At 42.8% G+C, this 25,689-nt stretch overlaps 1 protein-coding gene across 7 annotated transcripts in view; it reads left to right on the forward strand.

Annotated features, from left to right (window-relative positions):
• Nucleotides 1-25,689, forward strand: part of LOC140195114 (uncharacterized) — a 72,820-nt gene that overhangs the window by 21,806 nt on the left and 25,325 nt on the right. For 2 of the 7 annotated variants that reach the window (XM_072252867.1, XM_072252868.1), the window contains exon 1: nt 23,636-23,769. The exons of 3 other annotated variants lie outside the window; for them this stretch is intronic. In XM_072252867.1, coding sequence (XP_072108968.1) covers nt 23,682-23,769 — 88 coding nt within the window. In that variant the 5' untranslated portion in view covers nt 23,636-23,681. Of the gene's footprint in view, nt 1-13,010; nt 13,072-23,635; nt 23,850-25,689 lie in introns of those variants that run through there. 2 more of the 7 variants (XM_072252874.1, XM_072252870.1) reach the window with 2 other exon arrangements.

Consider the following 25,689-nt stretch of genomic DNA (forward strand, 5'->3'; position numbering starts at 1 on the left):
GCTGGTGAAGATGGCCTGGCGCCCTTTTTGGGGCTGGCCCTCTGCCTGCGCGCGCTGTTGTGAGCCGGTTCGTGGGTGCCAGAAAGTGGGTCGCCACGTAAGCCCCCCCCAGAACCGGCGATACCTCCCCCAATGTCCACAGTCTGGATCGGCCTCTGTTTGGGAGGTCTGCCCCTGCGCCGCGGTGCCTGAGCCTGGACCGGCTGCGCCAAGTCCACATGGGCCGGTTTGAGTCAGTCCACCGTGAAAACCTCCTCTCTCCCCCCAATGTCCAGCACGAACGTGGACCCGTTGTTCCTGATCACCTTAAACGGCCTCTCGTAGGGCCGCTGTAGCAGTGCCCGGTGTCCGCCCCGTCGTACAAAAAGAAACTTACAGTTCTGCAGGTCTTTGGGTACGCAGGTCGGGCCCTGTCCATGCTGTGAAGTGGGGATGGGGGCCAGGTTACTGAGCCTCTCCCGTAGTCTGTCCAGGACTGCTGTGGGTTCTTCCTCTTGCCCCCTTGGGGCTGGTATGAACTCTCCTGGGACTACCAGGGGTGCGCCGTACACCAACTCGGCCGACGAGGTGTGCAGATTCTCTTTGGGCGCCGTGCGGATTCCGAGCAGGACCCAGGGAAGCTCGTCCACCCAGTTAGGCCCCTCCAGGCGGGCCATGAGAGCCGATTTCAGGTGACGGTGGAAGCGCTCCACTAGTCCGTTCGACTGTGGATGGTAGGCAGTTGTGTGGTGTAGCTGTGATCCTAAAAGGCTGGCCATAGCCGACCACAGGCTGGAGGTGAACTGGGTGCCCCTGTGGGAGGTAATGTGGGCCGGTACCCCGAAGCGGGCTATCCAGGTTGCGATCAGTGCTCGGGCACAGGATTCGGAGGTGGTGTCGGTGAGCGGGACTGCCTCTGGCCATCTGGTGAACTGGTCTACGATAGTTAGGAGGTACCGCGCTCCTCGTGACACTGGCAGGGGCCCCACGATATCCACATGGATGTGGTCGAACCTCCGGCGGGTGGGTTCGAACCACTGCAGCGGAGCCTTGGTATGCCGCTGCACCTTGGCCGTTTGGCACTGTATGCACGTTTTGGCCCATTCACTGACCTGTTTACGCAGTCCATGCCATACGAACCTGTTGGCGACCAGCCGGACGGTTGTCCTGATGGAGGGGTGCACTAAGTTGTGAATGGACTCGAAAACCTGCCGGTGCCAGGCTGCTGGGACGACGGGGTGGAGTTGGCCGGTAGCTACGTCACATAGTAGGGTCCTCTCACCTGGGCCTACGGGGAGGTCTTGGAGCTGCAAACCGGAGACTGCAGTCCTGTAACTGGGGATCTCAGCGTCTGCCTGCTGTGCCTCTGCCAGCGCTGCATAGTCCACCCCCTGGGACAGGGCCTGTATGGTAGGTCTGGAAAGTGTGTCCGCCACGACGTTGTCCTTTCCAGAGACATGCCGGATGTCCGTCGTGTACTCGGAGATGTAGGACAGATGTCGTTGCTGGCGGGACGACCAGGGGTCGGACACCTTCATGAACGCAAAGGTAAGCCGTTTGTGGTCTGTGAACGCGGTGAAGGGCCTACCTTCTAAGAAGTACCTGAAATGCCGGATTGCCAGGTATAGTGCCAATAGCTCCCGGTCGAAAGCACTGTATTTGAGTTCAGGTGGTCGTAGGTGTTTGCTGAAGAACGCCAGGGGTTGCCAGCGACCCTCGATGAGTTGTTCCAGCACTCCACCGACCGCTGTGTTGGATGCGTCCACCGTGAGGGCAGTAGGAACGTCCGTTCTGGGGTGCACTAGCATTGCGGCGTTTGCCAAGGCTTGTTTGGTTTTAACAAAAGCGGTTGCGGCCTCTTCGTCCCAGGTAATGTCCTTGCCCTTACCCGACATTAGAGTGAACGGGGGTCGCATGGTTTGGGCTGCTGAGGGGAGGAAACGATGGTAGAAATTCACCATACCCACGAATTCCTGCAGGCCTTTGATTGTGTTGGGTCGGGGGAAGTTGCGGACCGCGTCTACCTTGGCGGGCAGCAGGGTTGTCCCGTCTTTAGTAATCCTGTGGCCCAGGAAGTCGATGGTGTCAAGTTCGAACTGGCATTTGGCTGGGTTGATTGTAAGGCCGAATTCGCTCAGGCAGGAGTAGAGCTGGTGGAGGTGGGACAGATGCTCCTGCCAACTACTGCTGGCTTATGAGGATGTCGTCCAAATAGATGAATGCAAAGTCCAGGTCGCGTCCCACCGCGTCCATTAGCCGCTGGAAAGTCTGTGCGGCATTCTTTAGACCAAACGGCATTCGGAGGAATTCGAAAAGTCCGAACGGCGTGATAAGTGCTGTTTTGGGGATGTCATCCGGATGTACAGGGATTTGATGGTATCCCCGGACGAGGTCTATCTTGGAAAAGATCCTTGCGCCGTGTAGGATTGCTGCGAAGTCTTGAATGTGCGGCACAGGGTAGCGGTCTGGCATTGTAGCCTCGTTCAGTCTGCGGTAGTCACCGCATGGTCTTCAACCCCCCATTGCCTTGGGCACCATGTGAAGGGGGGAGGCCCATGGGCTGTCGGACCGTCGTATGATCCCCAATTCCTCCATCTTCTTGAACTCCTCCTTCGCCATTCGGAGCTTGTCCAGGGGAAGCCTTCGAGCACGGGTGTGGAGGGGTGGTCCCTGGGTCGGGATGTGGTGCTGTACTCCGTGTCTGGGCATGGCTGCCATGAACTGCGGTGTCAGTACTGATGGGAAATCCGCCAGGACCCTGGTGAATTCATCGTCGGACAGCGTGATGGAGTTCAGGTGTGGGGCTGGCAACTGTGCTTCATCCAGGGCGAACGTTTGAAAAGTCTTGGCGTGGACTAATCGCTTCCCTTGCAGGTCGACCCGCAGGCTCTGGGCTCGTAGAAAATCCACCCCCGGGAGTGGTTGGGCCACAGCGGCCAGTGTGAAGTCCCACGTGAACCGGCTGGAGCTGAACTGTAGCCGCACCGTGTGGGTGCCGTGGGTTCGTATTGTGCTGCCATTTGCGGCCCTCAGGGTGGGTCCCGGTTCTTTGTTGCGGGTGTCGTAACTCGTTGGAGGTAAGACACTGATCTCTGCTCCGGTGTCGACCAAAAAGCGGCGTCCCGACTGCTTGTCCCAGACGTACAGGAGGCTGTCCTGATGGCCAGCCGCCGTAGCCATCAGCGGCGGCTGGCCCTGGCATTTCCCAGGAATTTGCAGGGTGGTCTGCAGCGGTGGGCCTCTGTGCCCCACTGCTGGTGGTAGAAACACCATTGTTCGTTGGGCTCCTCACTCCCGTCGCCAGGTTTTGTAGGCTCTGCTGCCAGGCTTGGTCTGGTCTGTCGTTGGGCACGCGGCTTGGTGATCTGTGCGACGGATGCCCCTCTCTCTTTCCTGGCATTCCACAGCACATCTGCTCGGGCCGCCACCTCCCGGGGGTTGCTGAAATCTGCGTTGGACAGCAGCAGGCATATGTCCTCGGGCAGTTGCTCTAGGAACGCCTGCTCAAACATGAGGCAGGGTTTGTGTCCTTCAGCCAGGGCCAGCATCTCGTTCATTAATGCTGACGGTGGCCTGTCTCCCAAACCATCCAGGGCGTTAAGCGGCGTGCTCGTTCGCGCCGTGAGAGTCCGAAAGTCCTTATGAGCAGGGCTTTGAATGCTGTGTATTTGCCGTCCTCCGGGGGCGACTGTATAAACTCAACTTGTGCAGCTGTCTCCTGGTCGAGTGAGCTCAGCATGTAGTAGTAGCGAGTGGACTCTGAGGTTATCTGCCGAATGTGGAATTGTGCTTCTGCTTGTTCGAACCATAATTGGGGTCGCAGCGTCCAGAAGCTTGGCAGTTTTAACGAAACTGCGTGAACAGATGCGGCGTCGGTCATCTCTGGTCCAAATATCGTTTGGGCCGTCAGGGTCACCAATTGTAGCGGTGTGCTACACACAGCGCTAGAATAACCACACGGAGTCGGTGAGTTACAGTTGCGATGAAAGAGATTTATTCAAACTTTGCAGCCTGCTTTAAAGCCTTCCCGTTCCCGCCCTCCCTGGGGCGGGACTACTGTGGGGAATGCATATTCCCAGACCCTTTCTGTGCGCGGGATTTTCCCCCTGTTGGTGAAGATGGCCTGGTGCCCTTTTTGGGGCCGGCCCTCTGCCTGCGCGCGCTGTTGTGAGCCGGTTCGTGGGTGCCAGAAAGTGGGTCGCCACAATACACCAATTTTAACCTACTTAGTATGCTCAGAGAGTATAAGAGAAAAAGAAGTGACGTGTAAAAATATACTCTGTCAAATTATTGTAAACATGAAATCAAGGGGATGAGATAATTATGCTGTAATGTGAACATGTTATATTTTGTGACATGTGTAATTTAAAAAAAATAGATTTTTTACAGCTATTTTTGAGTGATTGTTTGAATTGGAGTGTAGATAATTTGATCAGTAAGCTAATTTTTGGCATGCCCTGTCCTTTGCCTGGGTTCCTGGTGCCTCTTGCCCCCATCCTCCCCTAGACTCTCATCCTTTCACCACCTAACCTCCTCTCTTTTTCTCTGTTCCCTCCTATCATGCCTATTATCCCAGCATCTCTATCATTTGGAAGAGGAGAACATGCTGGGGACCTTGAAGACATTAGTAATTTTGACCAACTTCCCAGGAAAGGAAATAAATCTGATTATGGTAATATAGACAAGTCTCTCTGCTGCCTGCCCTAGGAAAAGTCATCAGAAGAATCCTTCTTAACTGCCTGTTCCTAGTGACCAAATCGCTGCTCCCTGATTTGTAGAGTGGGTTATATCAATCAATCTGCATTCAAGGTCTACCTGCTTGCATGTCATCATATAGCATATGTGGAATGGAGATGGATTTCTGAGGCAATCTGCTCCAAGCTCTGTCACATCAAGAGATCACGTGGAGGTCAGAGAAGAGCTTCAAAGATGACCTCAAAGTCTCCTTGAAGAAAACGTAGCATCCTCAATGAATGTTTGAAATCTCTGGCCCTTGACTGATCAAAATGGAGAAAGAGCATCTGGGGAAAGGTGCTGAGCAGCCTGGGTTTCCTCAGCAGCATGCAGAAGCCAACTAAAAATGCCATCTATCATCCATCTGTGCTGTTTAGTATCTCCCAGCTCCTCTGTAGCAGAGGCTCATCAGATACTTCAAAACTTGCAGAACTGGTGTGGTAGCTAATCATCCTTGACCTGAGGAACCTCTTATGAAGAAAAAGACTTTTAAAGGCACTTCTATTAAATTGGTAGAAGACGAAAATAAAAGAGTATAACACTGGAACAGGCTCTATGGTCCACAATTTCTATGCTGGCATGATGTCCAATTCAACAAATTCCTTCTCCCAGCATGTTCATATGCCTATACAAATGCCTCTTAAATGCCACAATTTTATCTGCTTCCACCCCTGGCGCCATGTTTCAGGCATCCACCACTCTGTAGAAAAAACAAACTTATCCTGTGGATTTCCATTAAGATTCTCCCCCTCTCTCCTTAAAGCCAGATGCTTCAGTATTTGTTTCATATAGAGCTGCATCATTTCAGAGCCAATATCCCTTTGGGAGAACTATTACCATGAGGACAACAGCACTTCAAGGAGAAGGCTGACTACCAACTTTTCAGTGAACTTAAAGGTGAGCAATGAACCCAGTCTGCACAGCTCACTCTCTATCCTAAGTACAACATTTAAATACTTTGAATATTATAAATTAGCAAGTTAGGCTCACCAGTTATCCAGTGTTCAAGGGTGCTGAGCTGCACATTGGGAAAATGACAAATTATTGACGTCTCACTGCTGGTCTAACTTGTAGCTTAATGAACATAGCAGAAATGCGGAGACACACTTGAGTAGGTTCATTCAGTGCTTTCAGATCTAGTGCTTTCCTGGCATATATAAGACCATAAGGCAATAAGACATAGGAGCAGAATTAGGCCATTCCAACCCATCGAGTCTGCTCTGCCATTCAACCATGGCTGATCCCGGATCCCACTCAACTCCATACACTTGCCCTGTCTCCATATCCCTTGATGTCCTAACCAACCAGGAAATGATTAACTTCTGCCTTAAGTATATACCCAGTCTGCAGCAGGGCATTCCACAGATTTACTCTCTGGCTAGAAAAGTTCCTCCTTACCTCTGTCCTAAAGGCTCACCCCTTAATTTTGAGGCTGGGAGTCTTGCACAGGGACTCCTAAGTCCCTCTGCACTCCTGATGTTTGAACCTTCTCGCCATTTAGATAATAGTTCCTTTTACCAAAATGCATTATCATACATTTCCCAACACTGTATTCCATCTGCCACTCTTTTGCCCATTCTTCCAATTTGTCTAAGTCCTGCTGCAATTGCATTGCTTCCTCAGCACTACCTACCCCTCTACCTATCTTATTATCATCCGCAAACTTTGCCACGAAGCCATTAGTTCCAATATCTAAGTCATTGACAAACAATGTGAAAATGTAGTGATCCGACTACTGACCTCTGAGGAACACCACAAGTCAATGGCAGCCAACCAGAAAAGGCCCCTTTTATTCCAACTTGCTGCCTCCTGCCCGTCAGCTATTCTGCTACCATGCCAGTATCCTATCTGTAACGCCATAGGATTTTAACTTGTTAAGCAGCCTCATGTGCGGCACCTTATCAAATGCCTTCTGAAAATCTAAGTAAATGACATCCACTGCCTCTCCTTTGTCCATCCTGCTTGTTATTTCCTCAAAGAACTCTATCGGATTTGTCAGGCAAGATTTCCCTTTAGAGAAACCATGATGACTTTGACATAAACTCTTTTCAGGCTTCCATCCGGGCACAGGTATCGATTATAACTGATGTTTTGATGACAAACTCTGCCATCTTTTTCAGGGATGATGCCTGGGTATGTCTAGACACAGCTCAAGTCACGACTTACGCGGGTCAAAGATAAACTAGGACTGTGCCGTGCCAATGGATTTTGGGATCGCCTGGTAAAGGAAGCCATTGAAATAAAACTAGAGGAAAAGAATTTTAACGAAGACGATGGTCACTCTAAGTAAGAACTAGAATTTGATTGTAAAGAAGGTGGGAGAGCAGAAACCTGACTGGATGAGGACTAACCAATCAGGAGGGATGGACTATGGGGGTATAAATACCACCGTTCTAGACATACCCAGGCATCATCCCTGAAGAAGAGGTCAGTGTTTGTCATTGAAATGTCGGTTATAATTGATACCTGTACCTGGCTGGAAGCCTGAGAAGAGTTAGGTCCAATCAGGAGCACATTGTGAACTAAATTATTCCAAGTATTCCAGCAATAATATAAATAACATTATTGCTTACATTTTTCAATGCAAAAGGAGGCAGTAGAAATACTACAGTACTTCATTTAATTTCAAAAGTATAAATACTGTACATGAGTTAATATAAACTTTGTTCTTAAACCTAAACTGGAGTCTGTGGTCCGGAATATTAGGTATCACTGCACTATCTATAAATGTAAAAAAAAATATGATGTAACTAAGTACTCTGCACAATAAGAATAATGCCAAGTAAATTATTCTCTTATTGATTCTTAGTTTTAAAGTTTAAGCGAAGGAACCCATTGTTGGAATGACTATATTAAAGATACACATTAATTTTAATTTGGTATGGTGAAATATTTTCAGAGAGATATTACATGTCTTGATATTTACATATTGATTTAGAATCCTGAAGTAAGATGTAAAATGTATATCACATTGACAATTTAACTTTGTCATTTGTTATCATCAACAGATATGATATGAAACCAGAAATAAATTTCTCTTTGTTATGTTTTGCCTCCTTACTGCTTTTGAATAACAGAACAGAAACCGATACCAGCTGTTACTGAGTAGATCCATTTATCATTAGTGGAGATATAAAAATAGATCTGGTGGTGAGGTGGGTTGATTTTCTAATCAGAAACTGAAAATGCTGAAATTATATACCATCATCTTTTTCCTCATTAATCATTTCCTTTTAGTCTCAGAGGCAAAACCAGTTCTATAAAACTCTGACTTATTTGTCATTAGTTTCTCACGTTATCATTTTATAAGATTCTATTATGGAACATGAACAAATCTGAAAATGTTTTGGTATAAAAAGCTAAATTTGTTTTGCTGATGCATCATTTTCCAGAAGTTGGCACCTAACATTTTCCCTGTCAAATACGATACTATAAACTGCTTTGAAGAAACAACAAAACATGATAATTACAGATCAGACGTCTCATTTTTTTTAACACAAATGCTTATGTGCCCCCAGTAACAGAGAAGGAGATGTAGAAAGGTCGCAGCATAGTAATATCTCTAGAATTGCTACATCATATTATGAGTGAAATTTATCAATGTATAATTCAAATAAGATTTAATAGTAATTTACATCATAAGGAAAGCTGAAACAGTCATTAGTGCTCAATATACACGATACATTAAATACATATAGTTCTTCACTGTATTTATAGACTGAAAATCATCTATTTTTAATAACAGAATAGTTGACTTGTCATTATTTTGAATAGAATTCAGAATCCGTTCAGGATCTGTCTCCTCCTCTGACCTCTCCTCCATCCATTGTGTTAACAAGACTCTTCACTTGCATTTGAAAAATTAAATAGTTGGGGGAGTTATTTAAATACTCGGTAAACTTAATGCAAAAAGTGTAGGTGCTGGTCAAAAAGGATCTATACTGTTCTGTAGGTTTTACTGCCAACTAGTCAGAGTCTGATTTTTATATCTTGGCTGTTCAGTTTTTCATATTTTGTGATCTGGATGCCACAATACCTGATCTACTTCACCATTAAAGACCGGTAAGGTTATTAACATGAACCATTATGCTATTGGAACCATTTAAATGAGAGGGATCCAGAGACATCCAGATTGCACAATATTTAATTCCATTTGCAATTCATATAATAATGCTCATATCTGTATGGAACAGGACCACAGTCAGGCCAGGGCAAGTTACAACTAACATATAACATGCATATTACACAAATGGTAAGTAGTGAACATTTCCAACAGGAAAGAACCTTGACTTTGAGTTGTCCCCTACTAACATAGCAGGACATGATCATCACTGACTAAGTCCTTAACCTGTACCAACTATCTAAATGCTTAAAGAATAAGTAAGGCACTGGATATTTTTGATGAATGAAACACATTGTAACTTCCCAAAGACTTACCACCATCTATAGGTGCAATTTAGGGGTATAACGGAACAATCCCTACTTAATTGGATGAAGTACAGCTTCATTAATAGCATGGTCTTGGACTACAAATTTGCAACTTCAAGTTGCATTCTGGCAGCTGCGGAATTTACTAATTTGGAACGATAAAAGAAAGTCACAAATAATTACCACCAAACAGATTATTGTAAAAGACCATTCGCTTAATGGTAGAAGAAGGCTGTATGAATATTCTGATCCTCAATGATGGTTGGTCACAGCACAGCTCTATGTAGTTACAACCATATTCATCTAGAAGTGAGAAGTAGAGAGTATTGCAGTAGTTGCGAACAAAGAAAATAAAAGTGTAGATGAGGTGTTCAGCAGAAGATGGTCTGATGCAAGGGAGTTAATGAACAATTTTAACAGCTGCCTTGGTGATGGAGAAAATCTAGGGTTGTACATTCAGCCCAGGAAGTTAAGGGTAGATGCAGCTACTATTCAGCCTTGGGCTGTAAACCAGAAAACTGGATGGATCTTCTGTCCAGCCAATGGCTTTGTTGTGGGGCAAAAGGATAATAGCTTTGGTCTTCATAATTAGAAGATATTGCTGCTCATCCAGTGCTAGATACGTTGTAGATCATGTCTAACCAATCTTATAGAGTTTTTCAAGGAAGCTACTAGAAAAGTTGATGAAGGCAAGGCAGTGGGTAATGTCTACATGGACTTTAGCAGGGTTTTTGACAAGGTCTCACATGGGAGGTTGGTCAAGAAGGTTGTGTTGCTTAGCATACAGGATGAGGTAGTAAATTGGATTGGACACTAGCTTTTCAAAAGAAGCCAGTCAGTGGTTATAGATGGTTGCCTGTCTAGCTAAAGGCCTGTAACTAGTGGTGTGTCATGTGGATTGGTGTTGGGGCCATTATTGTTAGCTATCTTTATCAGCAATCTGGATGATAATGTGATAAACTGGATCAGCAAATTTGTGGATGACACCAAGATTGGCAGCATAGTGGACAGTGAGGAAGGCTATCAGAGCTTGCAGCAGGATCTGTTCCAGCTGGAAAAGTGGGCAGTAAAGTGGCAAATGGAATTTAATGCAGGTAAGTGTCAGGTGTTGCACTTTGGGAGGATAAACCAGGGTAGGACTTACATGGTGAGTGGTAGGGCACTGAGGAGTGTGGTAGAACAGAGAGATATTGGAACACTGATCCATAATTCCTTGAAAGTGGTTTCAGAGGTAGATAAGGTCATAAAGAGACCCTTTGACTCTTCATAAATCAAAGAATTGAGTAAAGTATTGACAAGGGTAATTTGGAATATTGTATGCAGCTCTGGTCACCTACCTACAGGAAGATATCAATAATATTGAAAGTGCAGAAAAAATGTAAGGAAGTGCCAGGACTTGGGGACCTGAGTTAGAAAGATTAATAGATTAGGACTTAATTTCTGTAGCATAGGAGGATGAGGGGAGATTTGATAGAGGTATATAAAATTATGATGGGTATCGACAGGGTAAATGCAAGCAGGCTTTTTCTGCTGAGGGTGGTTGAGACTAGAACTAGAGGTTATGAGTAAGGGTGAAAGGTGAAATGTTTAAGAGGAATGTGAGGGGGTCTTCTTCACTCAGAGGTTGGTGAGAGTGTGGAAGGAGCTGCCAGTGAAGTGATGGATAGGGGTTTGAGTTCAACATGTAAGGGAAACTTGGATAGGTACATATTTGGGTGTGATATAGAAGGCTATGTTCTGGATGAAGGTCAATGGGACTAGTCAGATCAATAGTTTGGCATAGCCTAGATGGGCTGAAGGGCCTGTTTCTGTGCTACAGTGTAGTGTTCTAGTGTTCTATGACTAGATGTTAGACAGGCAGTGATAACCCAAAGGCAGTGAAGATATTGAATTCAAGCCATGCAGGCTTCTCAATCACATAATAACACCAAACTTACAATCAGCAGTGAGCCACACAAATTCACCATTTACCTGTGAAAAGTGTTGCCCTTACTTTGTATGATTCAGCTTGCATGAACATGCTGAATAGCCCTAGCCAGTCCTCCAAGGTAAGACCCAACATCAACATGAGGTAGGTAAATGGCATTTTGTGGGTTGGAATAGAGGTGGGTTTTGGCAAGAATGAGACCAAAATTGTTGAAAAATTATTTGACAGTTACTTGAACCATGCCTCCAGCTCAGTCAACAATGTTTCTCCACAAAGACTCCCCAACAGGTGCTGAAAATCATGGAATATTTTCTGCCATTCTGAAACACCCCAGAATTATTAATTATTCAAGCTACAAAAATTATAAAACAAGGAAGGCTCCTTATGCAATCTGGTAGGAAAATAAAATGAAGATGGAAGCTCAAAATATCTGAAGCATAACTCGACTTCTTAATGTATTAAACATTCATTATTGCACAGCAATCCGGCAATTGTGGATATTTTAAGCTTTTCAATAACAGAGTACAGGTCAGACATAAATGCCATGAAGTGATATGGACTTGCTGGAGTGCAGGGAGGGGAAGGGTGGTAAGGACAGTGTGGGGGCAGAAATATCTAGATGACCTCTTCAAATTTTTGAAATGAAGCTACTAATTCTTCCCAGCAGAACTCTGCCAGGTTAATGAAAGACAAGTGACAGTATTGCTGCTGCAGACAGAGGTCAGTCCATTCTGTTATGATAATTTATAGTTTGTAGTTTCTTATAACATTGGCGCTATGCCTTGCTGATATTTAGTTCAAGAGGGTCATTTGTGGAACACATCACGGTCCCAATCTATAGTCATATTACATGCCTTCAGGATGTCATGGTGGTGCTCGTAGGTTGGAGGGAATTTAAAATCCCTATTTCAGCAAATCCCTTTTTTTGTTATTATCTGCAATTAAGGCGATGAATCATAGCTGTTAGTTAAAAAGTATAGCTTCTTTCCTTTCACAACAAGAACAGAAATTATAAATGGACTTGCTTGATAAGAAAGAGTTGGATTCTTGGTGGTTTCTCCCCAGTTTAAATAAAATTCTATTGCTCATCCATTGGCTACATGACTCATACCCTGACCACAATGTACACAGCACAAGCTGTAAGTACTTTAATGGAAGGATTTCAAATAAAACTTTCATTTGAGGAACTGAATTGTTTTCTGGAACACTGTCATATTTGTTGTTATTCCCACGGAACTTAAAATTTACAAGTAAATGTGACGGGTTATTTGAAGGAGAAGTAAATGCTGAGCGTACTGTGAAAAAAGATTTAACATTTCAGTGTGAATTGGTGTGTTGGGTATCTTTTAGTGACAGCTTACGTCAATCATTTGCAATATTTTCCATTGCTAACTTTACAAGCCAAAAATAATACGTAAGGCACCTAGTAGAACAGCAGCAATTCCTTAGCATCCACAAAAATATTTAGTAACCAAGGGTACTTTAGATATTGATCCTACTGCTTCACCAGCTTCCTAATGAAAATAATGGAAAATTCATTACATCTTGGGAGAAAAGGCAGAAAGTGAAGCAAATATTTTTAATAGCATCTGGTTAATTTGATTGATATTACATATACAGAAGCAATTACCTTTATGATTTATTGTTTCCGTTGTGCCAAGATTTAAAATAACTATATTTATTTTCAAAGTTTTAAATGAAAATTATTTCTTTCAATAAAATACTACCAGTTAGAAAAGAAAAATAATATTTTATATAAACACTTTAATCACAATAAATTTGAACAAATGTTCCAATTCTACATTTAACTTTTTCCTTATTGTGCAAAGATAATTTTTGGATGAAACATTGCTGTATATTATTTTCCTTCTGTCCTGTATTGTAATTTCAAAGTTCTCAACTTTTTCAAAAAACTTTGCAGTGATACCTTCTGGTAAAGGTGTGCTGAAAGTGAACAAGGAGATTGGCATCTGAACCCAATGGATACTACGCACTCTATTCCGGTACAGTATTGACTGATAATATCTGTCTTGGAATTGCAGGGACCAGTGTTGGTGTGCTTTGCTTTCAATCTTGTCAGGTATGTGTCTAGGGTCAGGAATGGCCAAATCAGAAGCCTGTGATTATCACCTGCATCACAATGTGTCTACTTCGAAGCCTGTGGAAATGGGGAGGGTGAGAGAAGGAAAACAGGCACTGGTTTACAAATTCTAATGGTACAACAGGGTTGGGTCCTTATGTAATAGATCTAATGTAAAAGAAATAAAATACTGTGTTGGAAACCTGAAGTGAAGCAGAAAATTCTGTAAATACTGCTATCACCAGACATACCTTTGCTCACATCTTCCCTTTCAGGGAATTTTCACTGTGGGATGCTCAGGTACTCTGTCCATCTCCAGCTATACCACCCACTTCTCTTCTCATACAACCTCTGGCTCCGGGTTCTTCAGTTTCCCCCCACATTCCAAAGACATTCGGGTGGTAGGTTAATTAGTCGCTTGAGTGTACTTGGGCGCCATGGGCTTGTTGGGCTGGAAGGGCCTGCTACTGTGTTGTATTCTCTAAATGAATAAGTATAAGTAAACCACAGGAGATGCCACCCTCCCTCAGCTTCTCATTATATAGGTGTCACCAGGTTCGGATATGGCCCAAGTGCGGAGTGAGAGACACTGAAGTGGCTCGATGGTTCACAAACTTTAATGCGAACAGTGTTACAGGGAAAATGAAACAATAAATGCTAGGCCAAACGGGGCTGTTAACTAAAACTCTCAAATGGGAAAATGTGGCTGAAAAGAACATCTAAATATTAAACGAATACTGCTGGTCTTCTGGTTCACTTGACTTGACAGTCCAATTTCTCAGGCAAGGCCGAAAGCAAACAGGCAGCGAAGTGTTGCTGTGCTCTATCCAAGTCTTGACAAGCAATATGGCGACAAGTACGGAGTTAAGTACTATCACAATTAAATAATAATTAGCTGACATGTGCATATTCACAAGCGCAATTGCAGTATCTACTGCGCTGCCGAATCTGTGGTTGTGATAATAGGTACAGGTGTCCCCCGCTTTTTGAATGTTCGCTTTACGAAACCTCACTGTTACGAAAAACCTACATTAATTGCCTGTTTTCGCTAACAGAAAGTGTTTTCATTGTTACGAGAAAAGGCAGCGCGTGATAAAAATCAGTGCGCGCCCCGAGCATCCACTCTCCCCGGATTTGGAACTGCATTCTCGCCCGCATTGCTTAATCATGTGCCTGTGAGCAGCCGTTAGCAAGATGAGTTCTAAGGTATTGGAAAAGCCTAAAAGAGCTCGTAAGGGTGTTACACTTGGTGTAAAACTAGACATAATTAAGTGTTTCGATCGTGGTGAACGAAGTAAGGACAAAGTGAGTTTGGCTTGTGGAAGCTGACGAAGATGATGTTGAAGAGGTTTTGGCATCCCATGACCAAGAACTGATAGAGGAAGAGCTGATGCAGTTGCAAGAGGAAAGGATAATAATCAAAACCGAATGCAGTAGCGAACGGACCGAAGTGAAGTCGTCCAGGAACTGAACGTGAGGCAACTACGTGAGATTTTCGCTACAACGATAAAGTACAACTTTAATTTTGAAAGGGTACGTCGGTTTAGGGCATATTTGCAGGATGGTTTGAGTGCTTACAAAGAACTGTATGATTTAAAAATGCGTGAGGCTAAGCGGTCAAGCAAGCCTTCCACGTCAGCCACAGCAGATGATGAACCTCGACCTTCAGCATCGAGGCAGGCAGACATAGAAGAAGATGATCTGCCTACCCTCATGGAAACAGATGACGAGATGACAGCCCAGTGTCCCACCACCCCAAACCCCGGGCCCTGGACAGATACCGATTTGCGGAGAATGCAGCGGTAGCCGGGAGGCATCCAGCACATCTTTAAGAAAAAAGCCGAAATAAACAAGCTAATTAACTAGGTGCCGCCCGGCATGTAATTGTCGGCCCAGATCAGAGGTGACGCAATTGGCAATCGTCTCTGATCTGGGCCAACATTTACATGCCAGGCGGCACCTAATTAATTAGCTTGTTTAGTTCGGCTTTTTTCTTAAAGATGTGTTGGGTGTGTCCCGGGCACCGCTGGACTCCTGCATTCTTCGCGGATCGGTATCGGTTCGTTGCCCAGAGGGTGGGGGCCACTGCACCACCCCAACCTCGGATGACTCAGCCTAACACACCATCATCAGTGTGCTTGGCACTGTCCCAATTCCGGTAAGTGATACTACACTGTACATACATTATTTCTACTTTATATCGGCTGTGTATTTTTACGTGTTACTTGGTATGATTTGGCAGCTTCATAGCTGAAAGGTTACTGAAGAGTGCTTGCGCCGTGTTTTTGCTGAGAGCACTTGCGTGAGATTTTCGCTACAGAGAACAGTGCAGGCAATTATTGTGGAAAAGTATTTCTACTTTATATAGGCTGTGTATTCATCATATCATTCCTGCTTTTACTATATGTTACCGTTATTTTAGGTTTTATGTGTTATTTGGCATGATTTGGTAGGTTGTTTTTGGGTCTGCGAACGCTCACAAATTTTTCCCATATAAATAAATGGTAATTGCTTCTTCATTTTACGACATTCTGGCTTACGAACCGTTTCATAGGAATGCTCTACCTTTGGATGGCGGGGGAAACCTGTATCCAGGTAGAGCAATAACCTAGCTGTACTTCTAGATGATTAGTTGATTACTTAGCAAGAATAATTCTGTTCACTCTGAAAGGTTAACGTAAATCTAACAGTTGCCAGTTACCAGTAATTCTCCATCCCACTCCAGTCTATCAATTTGACCTTCTATACTGCTCTAACAAAGTTCAAAGCAAGTCTGAGAGATAGAACTCCATTTTTCAACTTGGCATCACAGTCTTTTTGAATTCAGCAGTATCATGAATCACTCATTTTTATATTGTACCCCAGATTCTTCTCTTGCTTTTACTGGTAACTTTAGATGTTGTTTATCTCCTTCTACACGATCTTCCTCTTGACAGATTTTTTGATGTCCATTATTCTTTACCACTTTCTTTCAAATGATACCTGCACCATTTGTGTCATTTACTTCCACTTGATCTTCATCCTGTCACAGGCTTTACTTTTTTTCCCCTCTTTCCCCTTGCTGACTTTTTCTACAGATTTAAATGATTTTATAAGACCATAGACCATAAGACATAGGAGCAGAATTAGGTCATCTGGCCCATCGAGTCTGCTCTGCCATTCAATCATGGCTGATCCTTTTTTTCTCTCCTCCTCAACCCCAGTTTCTGACCTTCACCCCGTAAGCTTTGATACCATGTCCAATCAAGAACCTATCAATCTCTGCCTTAAATACACCCAATGACCTGGCGTCCACAGCTGTATCTGGCAACAAATTCCTCAAATTCACCACCCTTTGGCTAAAGAAATTTGTCCACATCTCTGTTTTGAAAGGGTGCCCCTCTATTCTGAGGCAGTGCCCTCTTGTCCTAGACTCTCACACCATGAGAAACATCCTTTCCACATCTACTCTGTCTAGGCCTTCTAACTTTCGAAAGGGTTCAATGAGATCCCCCCTCATCCTTCTGAATTCCAGCAATTACAGACCCAGGGCCATCAAACGTTCCTTGTATGATATCCCTTTCATTCCTAGAATCATCCTTGTGAACCTCCTCTGGATCCTATCCAATGCCAGCACATCTCTTCTAAGATGAGGGTCCCAAAACTGTTCACAATAGTCAAGGTGAGGCCTCACCAGTGCCTTATAAAGCCTTGAGGTTCACATCCTTGCTCTTGTATTCTAGAATATAATGAAGAATGATAATTCTTGACATAGTAATTTCTTCTATTTACCAACATACTAATCCCAGTTTGGGATAGATAGAAAGTATACTCTCTTTAGTTCTGGTTCCTGAAGAGACAGGGGAAATATTAATTTCTTGGAAGAATGCAAAACAAGGGCCACAAGTTTAAGTTTTACTGTCAAATGACTCTTGTGGTTAATCAAACATGAAATAGTATGACTTCTAGCATACTTCATCAGAATAAGTGAAATGGCAACATATAATCTTGAATTATTTATTTTATTGTTATCTATTTATCGCTAAAGTGTGTCCAACACCATCCAACAATCACGGGACAATTTACAATGACCATTTAACCTAACTAGTACATCTTTGGACTGTGGGAGAAAACCAGATCATCTGGAGGAAACTCATGGGAAGGAGGCAAAAACTTCTTACAGACAACGTCGGATTTGATCTCTGAAATCAGACGCCCCAAGCTATGGTAGCATCACACTAACTGCTACACCACCATGGCGCCCTAATTATGCTAAATTAAATGAAAGAGGAATGTTGGATAAATTATACTGATCTATCAGGGCATGAGATTATAAGAGCTTTGATGCAACAGAAGTGTATAAAATGAAAACATTTTCAGGGTGAATACTAATGTTACTCTATTTATTGTATGATTAACTGTGGAACTGCCTAATTTATCAAAAAGGCTTCTCATAAATATATGCACATGTATTGGTCAACAAATATACTTATTATTCATTCATATGTGTGCTGGCAAGTCTGACATTCTTGTGAATCTTTTCTGATGACCTCCATAGCTTAATCTCATCCTTCCTACAAAATGGTAATCAGAACTGCCCAACTGTGTTGCCATTTTCAGGGAACCAAGTACCTGTACCTCCCCAGGCCCCTCTGTTGTACAACATTGGGGTAGTTAAGAAAGCTTATGGGGTGTTAGCTTTCATAAGTTGAGGGATAGAGTTTAAGAGTTGCGAGGTAATGATGCAGCTCTATAAAACTCTGGTTAGGCTACACTTGGAGCACTGTCTCCAGTTCTGGTCGCCTCACTATAGGAAGGATATGGAAGCATTGGAAAGGGTACAGAGGAGATTTACCAGGATGCTGCCTGGTTTAGAGAGTATGCATTATGATCAGAGATTAATGGAACTAGGGCTTTACTCTCTGGAGAGAAGGGGGATAAGAGGAGACATGATAGAGGTATATAAGATATTAAGAAGAATAGATAGAGTGGACAGCCAGTGCCTCTTCCCCAGGGCACCACTGCTCAATACAAGAGGACATGGCTTTAAGGTAAGGGGTGGGAAGTTCAAGGGGGATATTAGAGGAAGGTTTTTTATTCAGAGAGTGGTTGCTGCGTGGAATACACTGCCTGAGTCAGTGGTGGAGGCAGATACACTAGTGAAGTTTAAGAGACTACTAGACAGGTATATGGAGGAATTTAAGGTGGGGGGGGGTTATATGGGAGGCAGGGTTTAAGGGTCAGCACAACATTGTGGGCTGAAGGGCCTGTACTATGCTGTACTATTCTATGTTCTATGTTCTATTATCCAGGGCCCTACCATTTACTTAGTATATGCTGCCCTGGTTTAACTTCTCAAAGTGCAACACGTCCTTGTTGTCTGAGTTAAATCCTGCCTGTCATTCCTTGGCTCACTTTCCCAGATAATCTAGATCCTGTCATAATCTTAGTTGATTTCCTTCACTGTCCACCACATCACCAACAACAATTTTGGGTCCCTTATCTATGAAAGAATGTGTTAGCATTGAAGACAGTCTAGAGGAGGTTCATGAGAATGATCCCAGGAATGAGAGGGTTAACCTATGAGGAGTGTTTGATGGCTCCGGACTTTTACTCACTGGAGTTCAGAGGGATGAGGGGGATTTAATTGAAGCCCTTTGAATATTGAAAGGCCTAGATAGAGTGGATGTGGAGAGGATGTTCCCTATCGTTGGGGAGTTCAGGACCAGAAGGCACAGCCTCAGAATACAAGATCATCCCTTTAGAAAAGAGGTGAGGAGGAATTTCTTTAGTGAGAGGAAGGTGAACCTGTGGAATTCATTGCCACAGACTGCTGTGGAGGACAAGTCATTGGCCATACTTAAAGCAGAGATTGATAAATTCTTGATGAGTAAGGGCATCAAAAGTTATGGGGAGAAGAACAAGGATGAGAATGAGAATGAATCAGCCATGATGGACTGATGGAGCAGACTCAATGGGGTGAATGGCTTAATTCTGCTCCCATTCAATGTCATCATGCTTGATACCTGCCTGTTACAGTACACACCCGATTGCGCCATCCTCCACGGCATGGATAGCCGGCGTGGTCCTGTTAAAGATTCTGGCCCGCTCTGCTAATTGGCGGCCATGTTTTGGCTTTAAGAATTGGATATTTAATGAGCACCTGAACTCCGGTTCAGCTCAACTTTGGTTTAGTCTGTGATTGCGGTTTAGGATTTCTGAATTGTTTGGATTCTCATCTAGTCTCGTCAGGTTCTCATCTACCATCTAGTCCAGAACACTGTTCTCATCTCAGTCTCGAAATTATGTCGTGATTCTTGTCTTGGATACTCCAGCACTATTGTCCTTAGCATCCTACCTCTTGTCACACTGCTGGCCTTAAATCTTCTTCTGTGCCAGTTCTCCACAAGCCTCAACTGTTCGATTTCTCAAATATTTACCATAAATCACCTAAGATAGATCTATGATCTGTAGCCCACCACTCTCATAGAATATAGAACAGTACAGCAAGTACAGGTCTTTCAGCCCATGATGTTGTGCTGTCCTTTTAACCTACTTCAGGTTCAATCTCATGTTTCCCTCCCACATAGTCCTCCATTTTTCCTTCATCCATATGCCTGCCTAAGAGACTCTTAAATGTCCCTAATATATTCGCCTCTACCACCACCCGTGGCAGATGTTCTATGCATCCACCACTCTCATTGTCGAAGATCTACCTCTGACATCCCTCATATACTTTCCTCCATTCACCTTAAAATTATGCCCTTTCATGTTAACTATTTCTTCCCTGGGTAAACTGTCCATGCTTTCAATGCCTCTTATCATCTTAGACACCTTGGTCAAGTCACCTCTCTTGCTCCTTCCTCATAAGGCAGGCAGCATCCTAGTATTCTCCTCTGTACCTTCTCTTATGCTTCCAAATCCTTCTTATAACGAGATGACCAGAACTGAACACAATACCAGAGTTTTATAGAACTGCAAAATTATCTCACAGCTCTTGAATTTAATCCTTCGACTAATGAAGTCCAACACACCATACATCATCTTAACCACACTATTAATTTGCGTGGTGGAGAATTCCAGAACCATAGAACCATAGAATGTTACAGTACAGAAAAAGGCCTTTTGGCCCTTCTTGGCTGTGCGCAACCATTTTTCTGCCTAGTCCCACTGACCTGCACCTCTCATCCACGTACCTGTCCAACATTTTTCTTCAATGTTAGAAGTGAGCCCGCATTTACCACTCCATCTGGCAGCTCATTCCACACTCCCACCACCCTCTGTGTGAAGAAGCCTCCACTAATGTTCCCTTTAAACTTTTCCCCCTTCACCCTTAACCCATGTCCTCTGGTTTTTTTTCTCCCCTAGCCTCAGTGGAAAAAGCCTGCTTGCATTCACTCTATCTATACCCATCATAATTTTATATACCTCTATCAAATCTCCCCTCATTCTTCTACGCTCCAGGGAATAGAGTTCTAACCTATTCAACCTTTCTCTGTAACTCAGTTTCTCAAATCCCAGCAACATCCTTGTAAACCTTCTCTGCACTCTTTCAACCTTATTAATATCCCTCTTGTAATTTGGTGACCAAAAGTGCACATAATACTCCAAATTCGGCCTCACCAATGCCTTATACAACCTCACCATAACATTCCAACTCTTATACTCAGTACTTTGATTTATAAAGGCCAATGTACCAAACACTCTCTTTACAACCGTATCTACCTGTGATGCCACTTTCAGGGAATTTTGTATCTGTATTCCCAGATCCCTCTGTTCTACTGCACTCCTCAGTGCCCTACCATTTACCTTGTATGTTCTGCCTTGGTTTGTCCTTCCAAAGAGCAATATGTCACACATGTCTGTACAGTATTAAACTCCATCTGCCATTTTTCAGCTCATTTTTCCAGCTGGTCTAAATCCCTCTGCAAGCTTTGAAAACCTTCCTCACTGTCCACTACACCTCCAATCTTTATATCATCAGCAAATTTGCTGATCCAATTTACCACATTACCATCCAGATCATTGATATAGATGACAAATAACAATGGACCCAGCGCTGATCCCTGTGGCACACCACTAGTCACAGGCCTCCACTCAGAGAAGCAATCCTCTACTACTGCTCTCTGGCTTCTTCCATTGAGCCAATGTCTAATCCAATTTACCACCTCACCATGTATACCTAGCGACTGAATCTTCCTAACTAACCTCTCATATGGGACCTTGTCAAAGGCCTTACTGAAGTCCATGTAGACAAGATCCACTGCCTTCCCTTCATCCACTTTCCTGGTAACCTCCTCAAAAAACTCTAATAGATTGGTTAAACATGACCTCCCACGCACAAAGCCGTGTTGACTCTTCCTAATAAGTCCCTGTCTATCCAAATACTTGTAGATTCTGTCTCTTAGTACTCCTTCAAATAATTTACCTACTACCAATGTCAAATTTACCAGCCTATAATCTCCCAGATTACTTTTAGAGCCTTTTTTAAACAATGGAACAACATGAGCTACCCTCCAATCCTCTGGCACCTCACCCGTAGATACCGATATTTTAAATCTATCTGCCAGGGCCCCTGCAATTTCAATACTAGTCTCCTTCAAGGTCTGAGGGAATACCCTGTCAGGTCCTGGGGATTTATCTATTTTGATTTACCTCAAGATAGCAAGCACCTCCTCCTCTTCAATCTGTATAAATTCCATGACCTCACTACTTGTTTGCCTTATTTTCATAGACTCCATGCCAGTTTCCTTAGTAAATACAGACACAAAAAAACCATTTAAGATCTCCCCCAATTCTTCTGGTTCCATACATAGCTGACCACTCTGTTCTTCAAGATGACCAATTTTATCCCTTACTATCCTTTTGCTTTTAATATACCTGTAGAAGCTCTTTATTTTATCCTTCACCTTGCCTACCAAAGCAACCTCATGTCTTCTTTTATCCCTCCTGATTTCTTTCTTAAGTTTTTTTTTGCACGTTTTATACTCCTCAAACACCTTATTTGCTCCCATGACCTATACATGTCATACATCTCTCTCTTCTTCTTTATCATGAGTTCCAATGTCCCTTGAGAACCAAGGTTCCTTATTCTTATTCATTTTGCCTTTAATCCTGACAGGAACATACAAACTCTGCACTCCCAAAATTTCTCCTTTGAAGGCCTCCCACTTACCAATCACATCCTTGCCAGAGAACAATCTGTCCCAATCCACGCTTTTTAGATCCTTTCTCATTTCTTCAAATTTGGCCTTTTTCACTTTTTTCACTTTTTTCTTACAGAAAAATGTTTTATACTTTTCAATTTTAAATGACCTCCCCCTATATTGTAGCCATATCGACTTGTCTGTGATCCTTCCACCAGTGAAAATGTCTCAGCATTTACCCTGTCAAATCCCATTAAGATTTTACATGTTTGAAAGAGACTTTCACAACATCTGGTAGTTTCTTAGTCAATAATAGCAATTCTAAGTTTTTAAACCACATCTATTTGATTAATTGAATTCAAACTTACCAACTGCAGTGGTGGGTCTTCTCCTTGACTGCCCGTCTAGTGCTGTGGATTACTTATCGCACAGTATAACCACAATGTGTATCATCCTGGACTGTTCCTGACTCTCCCACAAAGACAACTCACCCAGTGCAGTAGCTTCCTTCTTGTTTGTCTTTAGGATCCAGGAAACAAGATCAATATGTCTATGCTATAATTGCTGAAAGGATACCATGCTGCAACAAGACGAGAAGGTTTATTGCTAATTAATTATATTATTATCTCGAGCAGTTTAAAATAGATCAACTCTATGCCATTAAGATTGAAATTTTGATTTGACAGCTAAATCTAAACAATAAGAAGTAGGAATTCCATATGGTGATATTCTTTACTAATTGCAGAGGTTTAATGCATGTCTTCAAAACAAACCTATCCCTAAAACAATAGTGAAAAATAATAGATCGCAGACTCATCATGTTTATTCAAATGGTAATTTCTGACCCTTTTCAACAATGATATAAACACTATTATTCAAACATGAAAGCCAAACATTCGAAGCATTTATCTTTTGATGCTATTGGTTGGTATATTAGTACATCACCATATAACACTGGTTTACATGTACCTTTACAGATGTTTGGCATCACATGAAAACAATTGCATCTCAAAAAAACAAAATATTACTCCACTTGTGTCAGCTTTGATTTCCTAATTTCACCATCTGAATTAAATGAGTCAGGATGATCAGAATGTGAATCAGGCACCTTTTGTCTTGAGGTGCACAGCTCCTCAGAGCTTTAAACTATTGTATTATTGAGGTAGCATGAAGATTTCAATATAATATTCATATTTTGCATGGTGGTCTTGTAGAAACTAATGACATTTTTACAAAATGATGCAATCCAAAATTGTACATTTGTTTCTAACAAATGAACAATCTAAAAGAGACTCAGTAGTTTTCTTACCACACCCCCACCCCTTTGTGGAAATGAATGAGAATAGGAAGGAACTTACCACAGACAGACAGTCTATAACTCAGCACTGACTAACCATGTGCTGAAACCATGGCAAGAATGGTCCTCATGAAAACAATAACAATTGCTTTGGCTGTTTACATTATCTGCTTGTCTGATTTCTTCCTCTCATCTGAAGGTAAGCATCACAGATGCAAAGTGCCTTTTCTCTTCACAAAAACCTGTTCAAGGATCTACCTTAAAATTTTGGTTAACCTGGTGAGTAAATGAAGCAGCAATGGAGTGAAAAAACTTTTAATTTTAGATCACTTTAAGCTGTTTTTAGTTCTAACATATAGATACAAAGTTCGGTCGCACTTTTATTGCTTTTAAGTTTTTCTATTTATACCGTTGAAAAAGGCTTTACTAATAGGCGCTGTTTACTGCTTAGTGTGTATTTTAATTTTCAATTGATGTAAGTTAAAATTTGCAATATTCATTTTTGAGACTATAAAATATTTGGTAGCCATTTATCTATCATTTTATGTGATATCATGGTGAGCTGTTTATGCATCCTGTCGCATATTTATTAAATCATCCCTAACTACCATGCAAGTCTGGAAAAGGTTGCGGTATTCTGCTAGGGTTCTATATTCTTTTTATGCAGGCTGCTTTCACTAAATACTGATTGATAACCTATCTGACTAACAACCTTTTGCTTTTAATAGAGTCCATTTTAAATAAATTTACTGGAAAGTGTGTTGGTGATTCATTCTGAATAACAACTGTAGGTCCTGAGGAATAATCTTTCTATTAGATTCCCTATATGAATGTAATTTAGATCATTCTGTAATTCACAGCACTCAACAGTTTTGTAATCAATGAATGTGCAAATCTTTTGAAAGTTTTTTCTTCTTAAATTTTGCTCATCATGATGAAAATGGTCATGATTAGGAAATGAAGTGTGTTTCTATTTTTGAACAATGTCAGCATCAGGTGTTTCTCTGGCTGGCATGTAACATCAGCGGTAGAGTTCCTTTTATTCTGTCCCCGAGCTCTAAGACTAAGCAGAACATCCAGAAAAGTCATCTTGGTTGCCTATGAATAGGACGGTTAATTGATTGACACCATGGTAGTGTAGTGCTTAGCATGACACTATTACAGCTTGGGGCATTCTGGAGTTCAGAGTTCAATTCCAGCACCATTCTGTAAGGAATCTCTGTACATCGTCCCCATGGAATGCACTGGTTTTCCCCGGGTGCTCTGGTTTCTTCCCTCAGCCCAAAGACATACAGCTTCGGTGTATTGGTCTTTGTAAGTTGTCCTGTGATTAGGCTGGGGTTATTCGGGTTGGGTTGCTGGGGCAGTTTGACTCGAAGGGCTGGAAGGGCCTACTTCGTGCTGTATCACCAAATAAATAAATAGATTAACTTATCAATTTGGTACTAATTAATGCCCATTTTTGTTTATTATTTCCGCAGGAAAATAGACATATTTATTCTCAGGTCCCTTCCATTAAGGACACTTTGAACAAATAGAGCAATAAAGACCATTATCTAGACAGTTTAAAAGTACATAAATCCAGTTCTCAATAGCAGGGATATGGTGATGTGAAATGCTGAATTATTCGTGTCAAATACTATTTTAACTATAGCTGCTACTAATGTTAGTTCTGATCTTTACATGTTGGCACGCATCTGTTGCATTGGTCACAGAGAGAAGTGCATCTTCATCTTTTGTGTTTACTTTATCCAAGTTGCCATCTGCCTACTGGTATGACTTCATTCTTTTAACTGGATGCTATGTCCTTCGAACAAGCACTTGCACCAACAATCCTCTCTACTCTCAGCTATTGAACTAGTGCACCATCTTCAGTAACGGAAGGCCAACTGATTAATACAACAGGAGATACAATAAAATATGTATCATTATTGTGAAAGCATTAGCCTTAATCTCTACATTTATTTTTACCCGAGTCCTAGAGAATGCGTCCCGCTTGGTGGCGCAATAATATCAGCGCCGGACTCCGGAGCGAAGGTCCCCGAGTTCGAATCCAAGTCGGGTTGAGCGTCGAGCTAGCAACTCGGTCTCATAAAAACAAGAATACCTTGCTACGGAA

Source organism: Mobula birostris, chromosome 3 (genome assembly GCF_030028105.1).
Source record: "Mobula birostris isolate sMobBir1 chromosome 3, sMobBir1.hap1, whole genome shotgun sequence".
Taxonomy (NCBI): Eukaryota; Metazoa; Chordata; class Chondrichthyes; order Myliobatiformes; family Myliobatidae; genus Mobula; species Mobula birostris.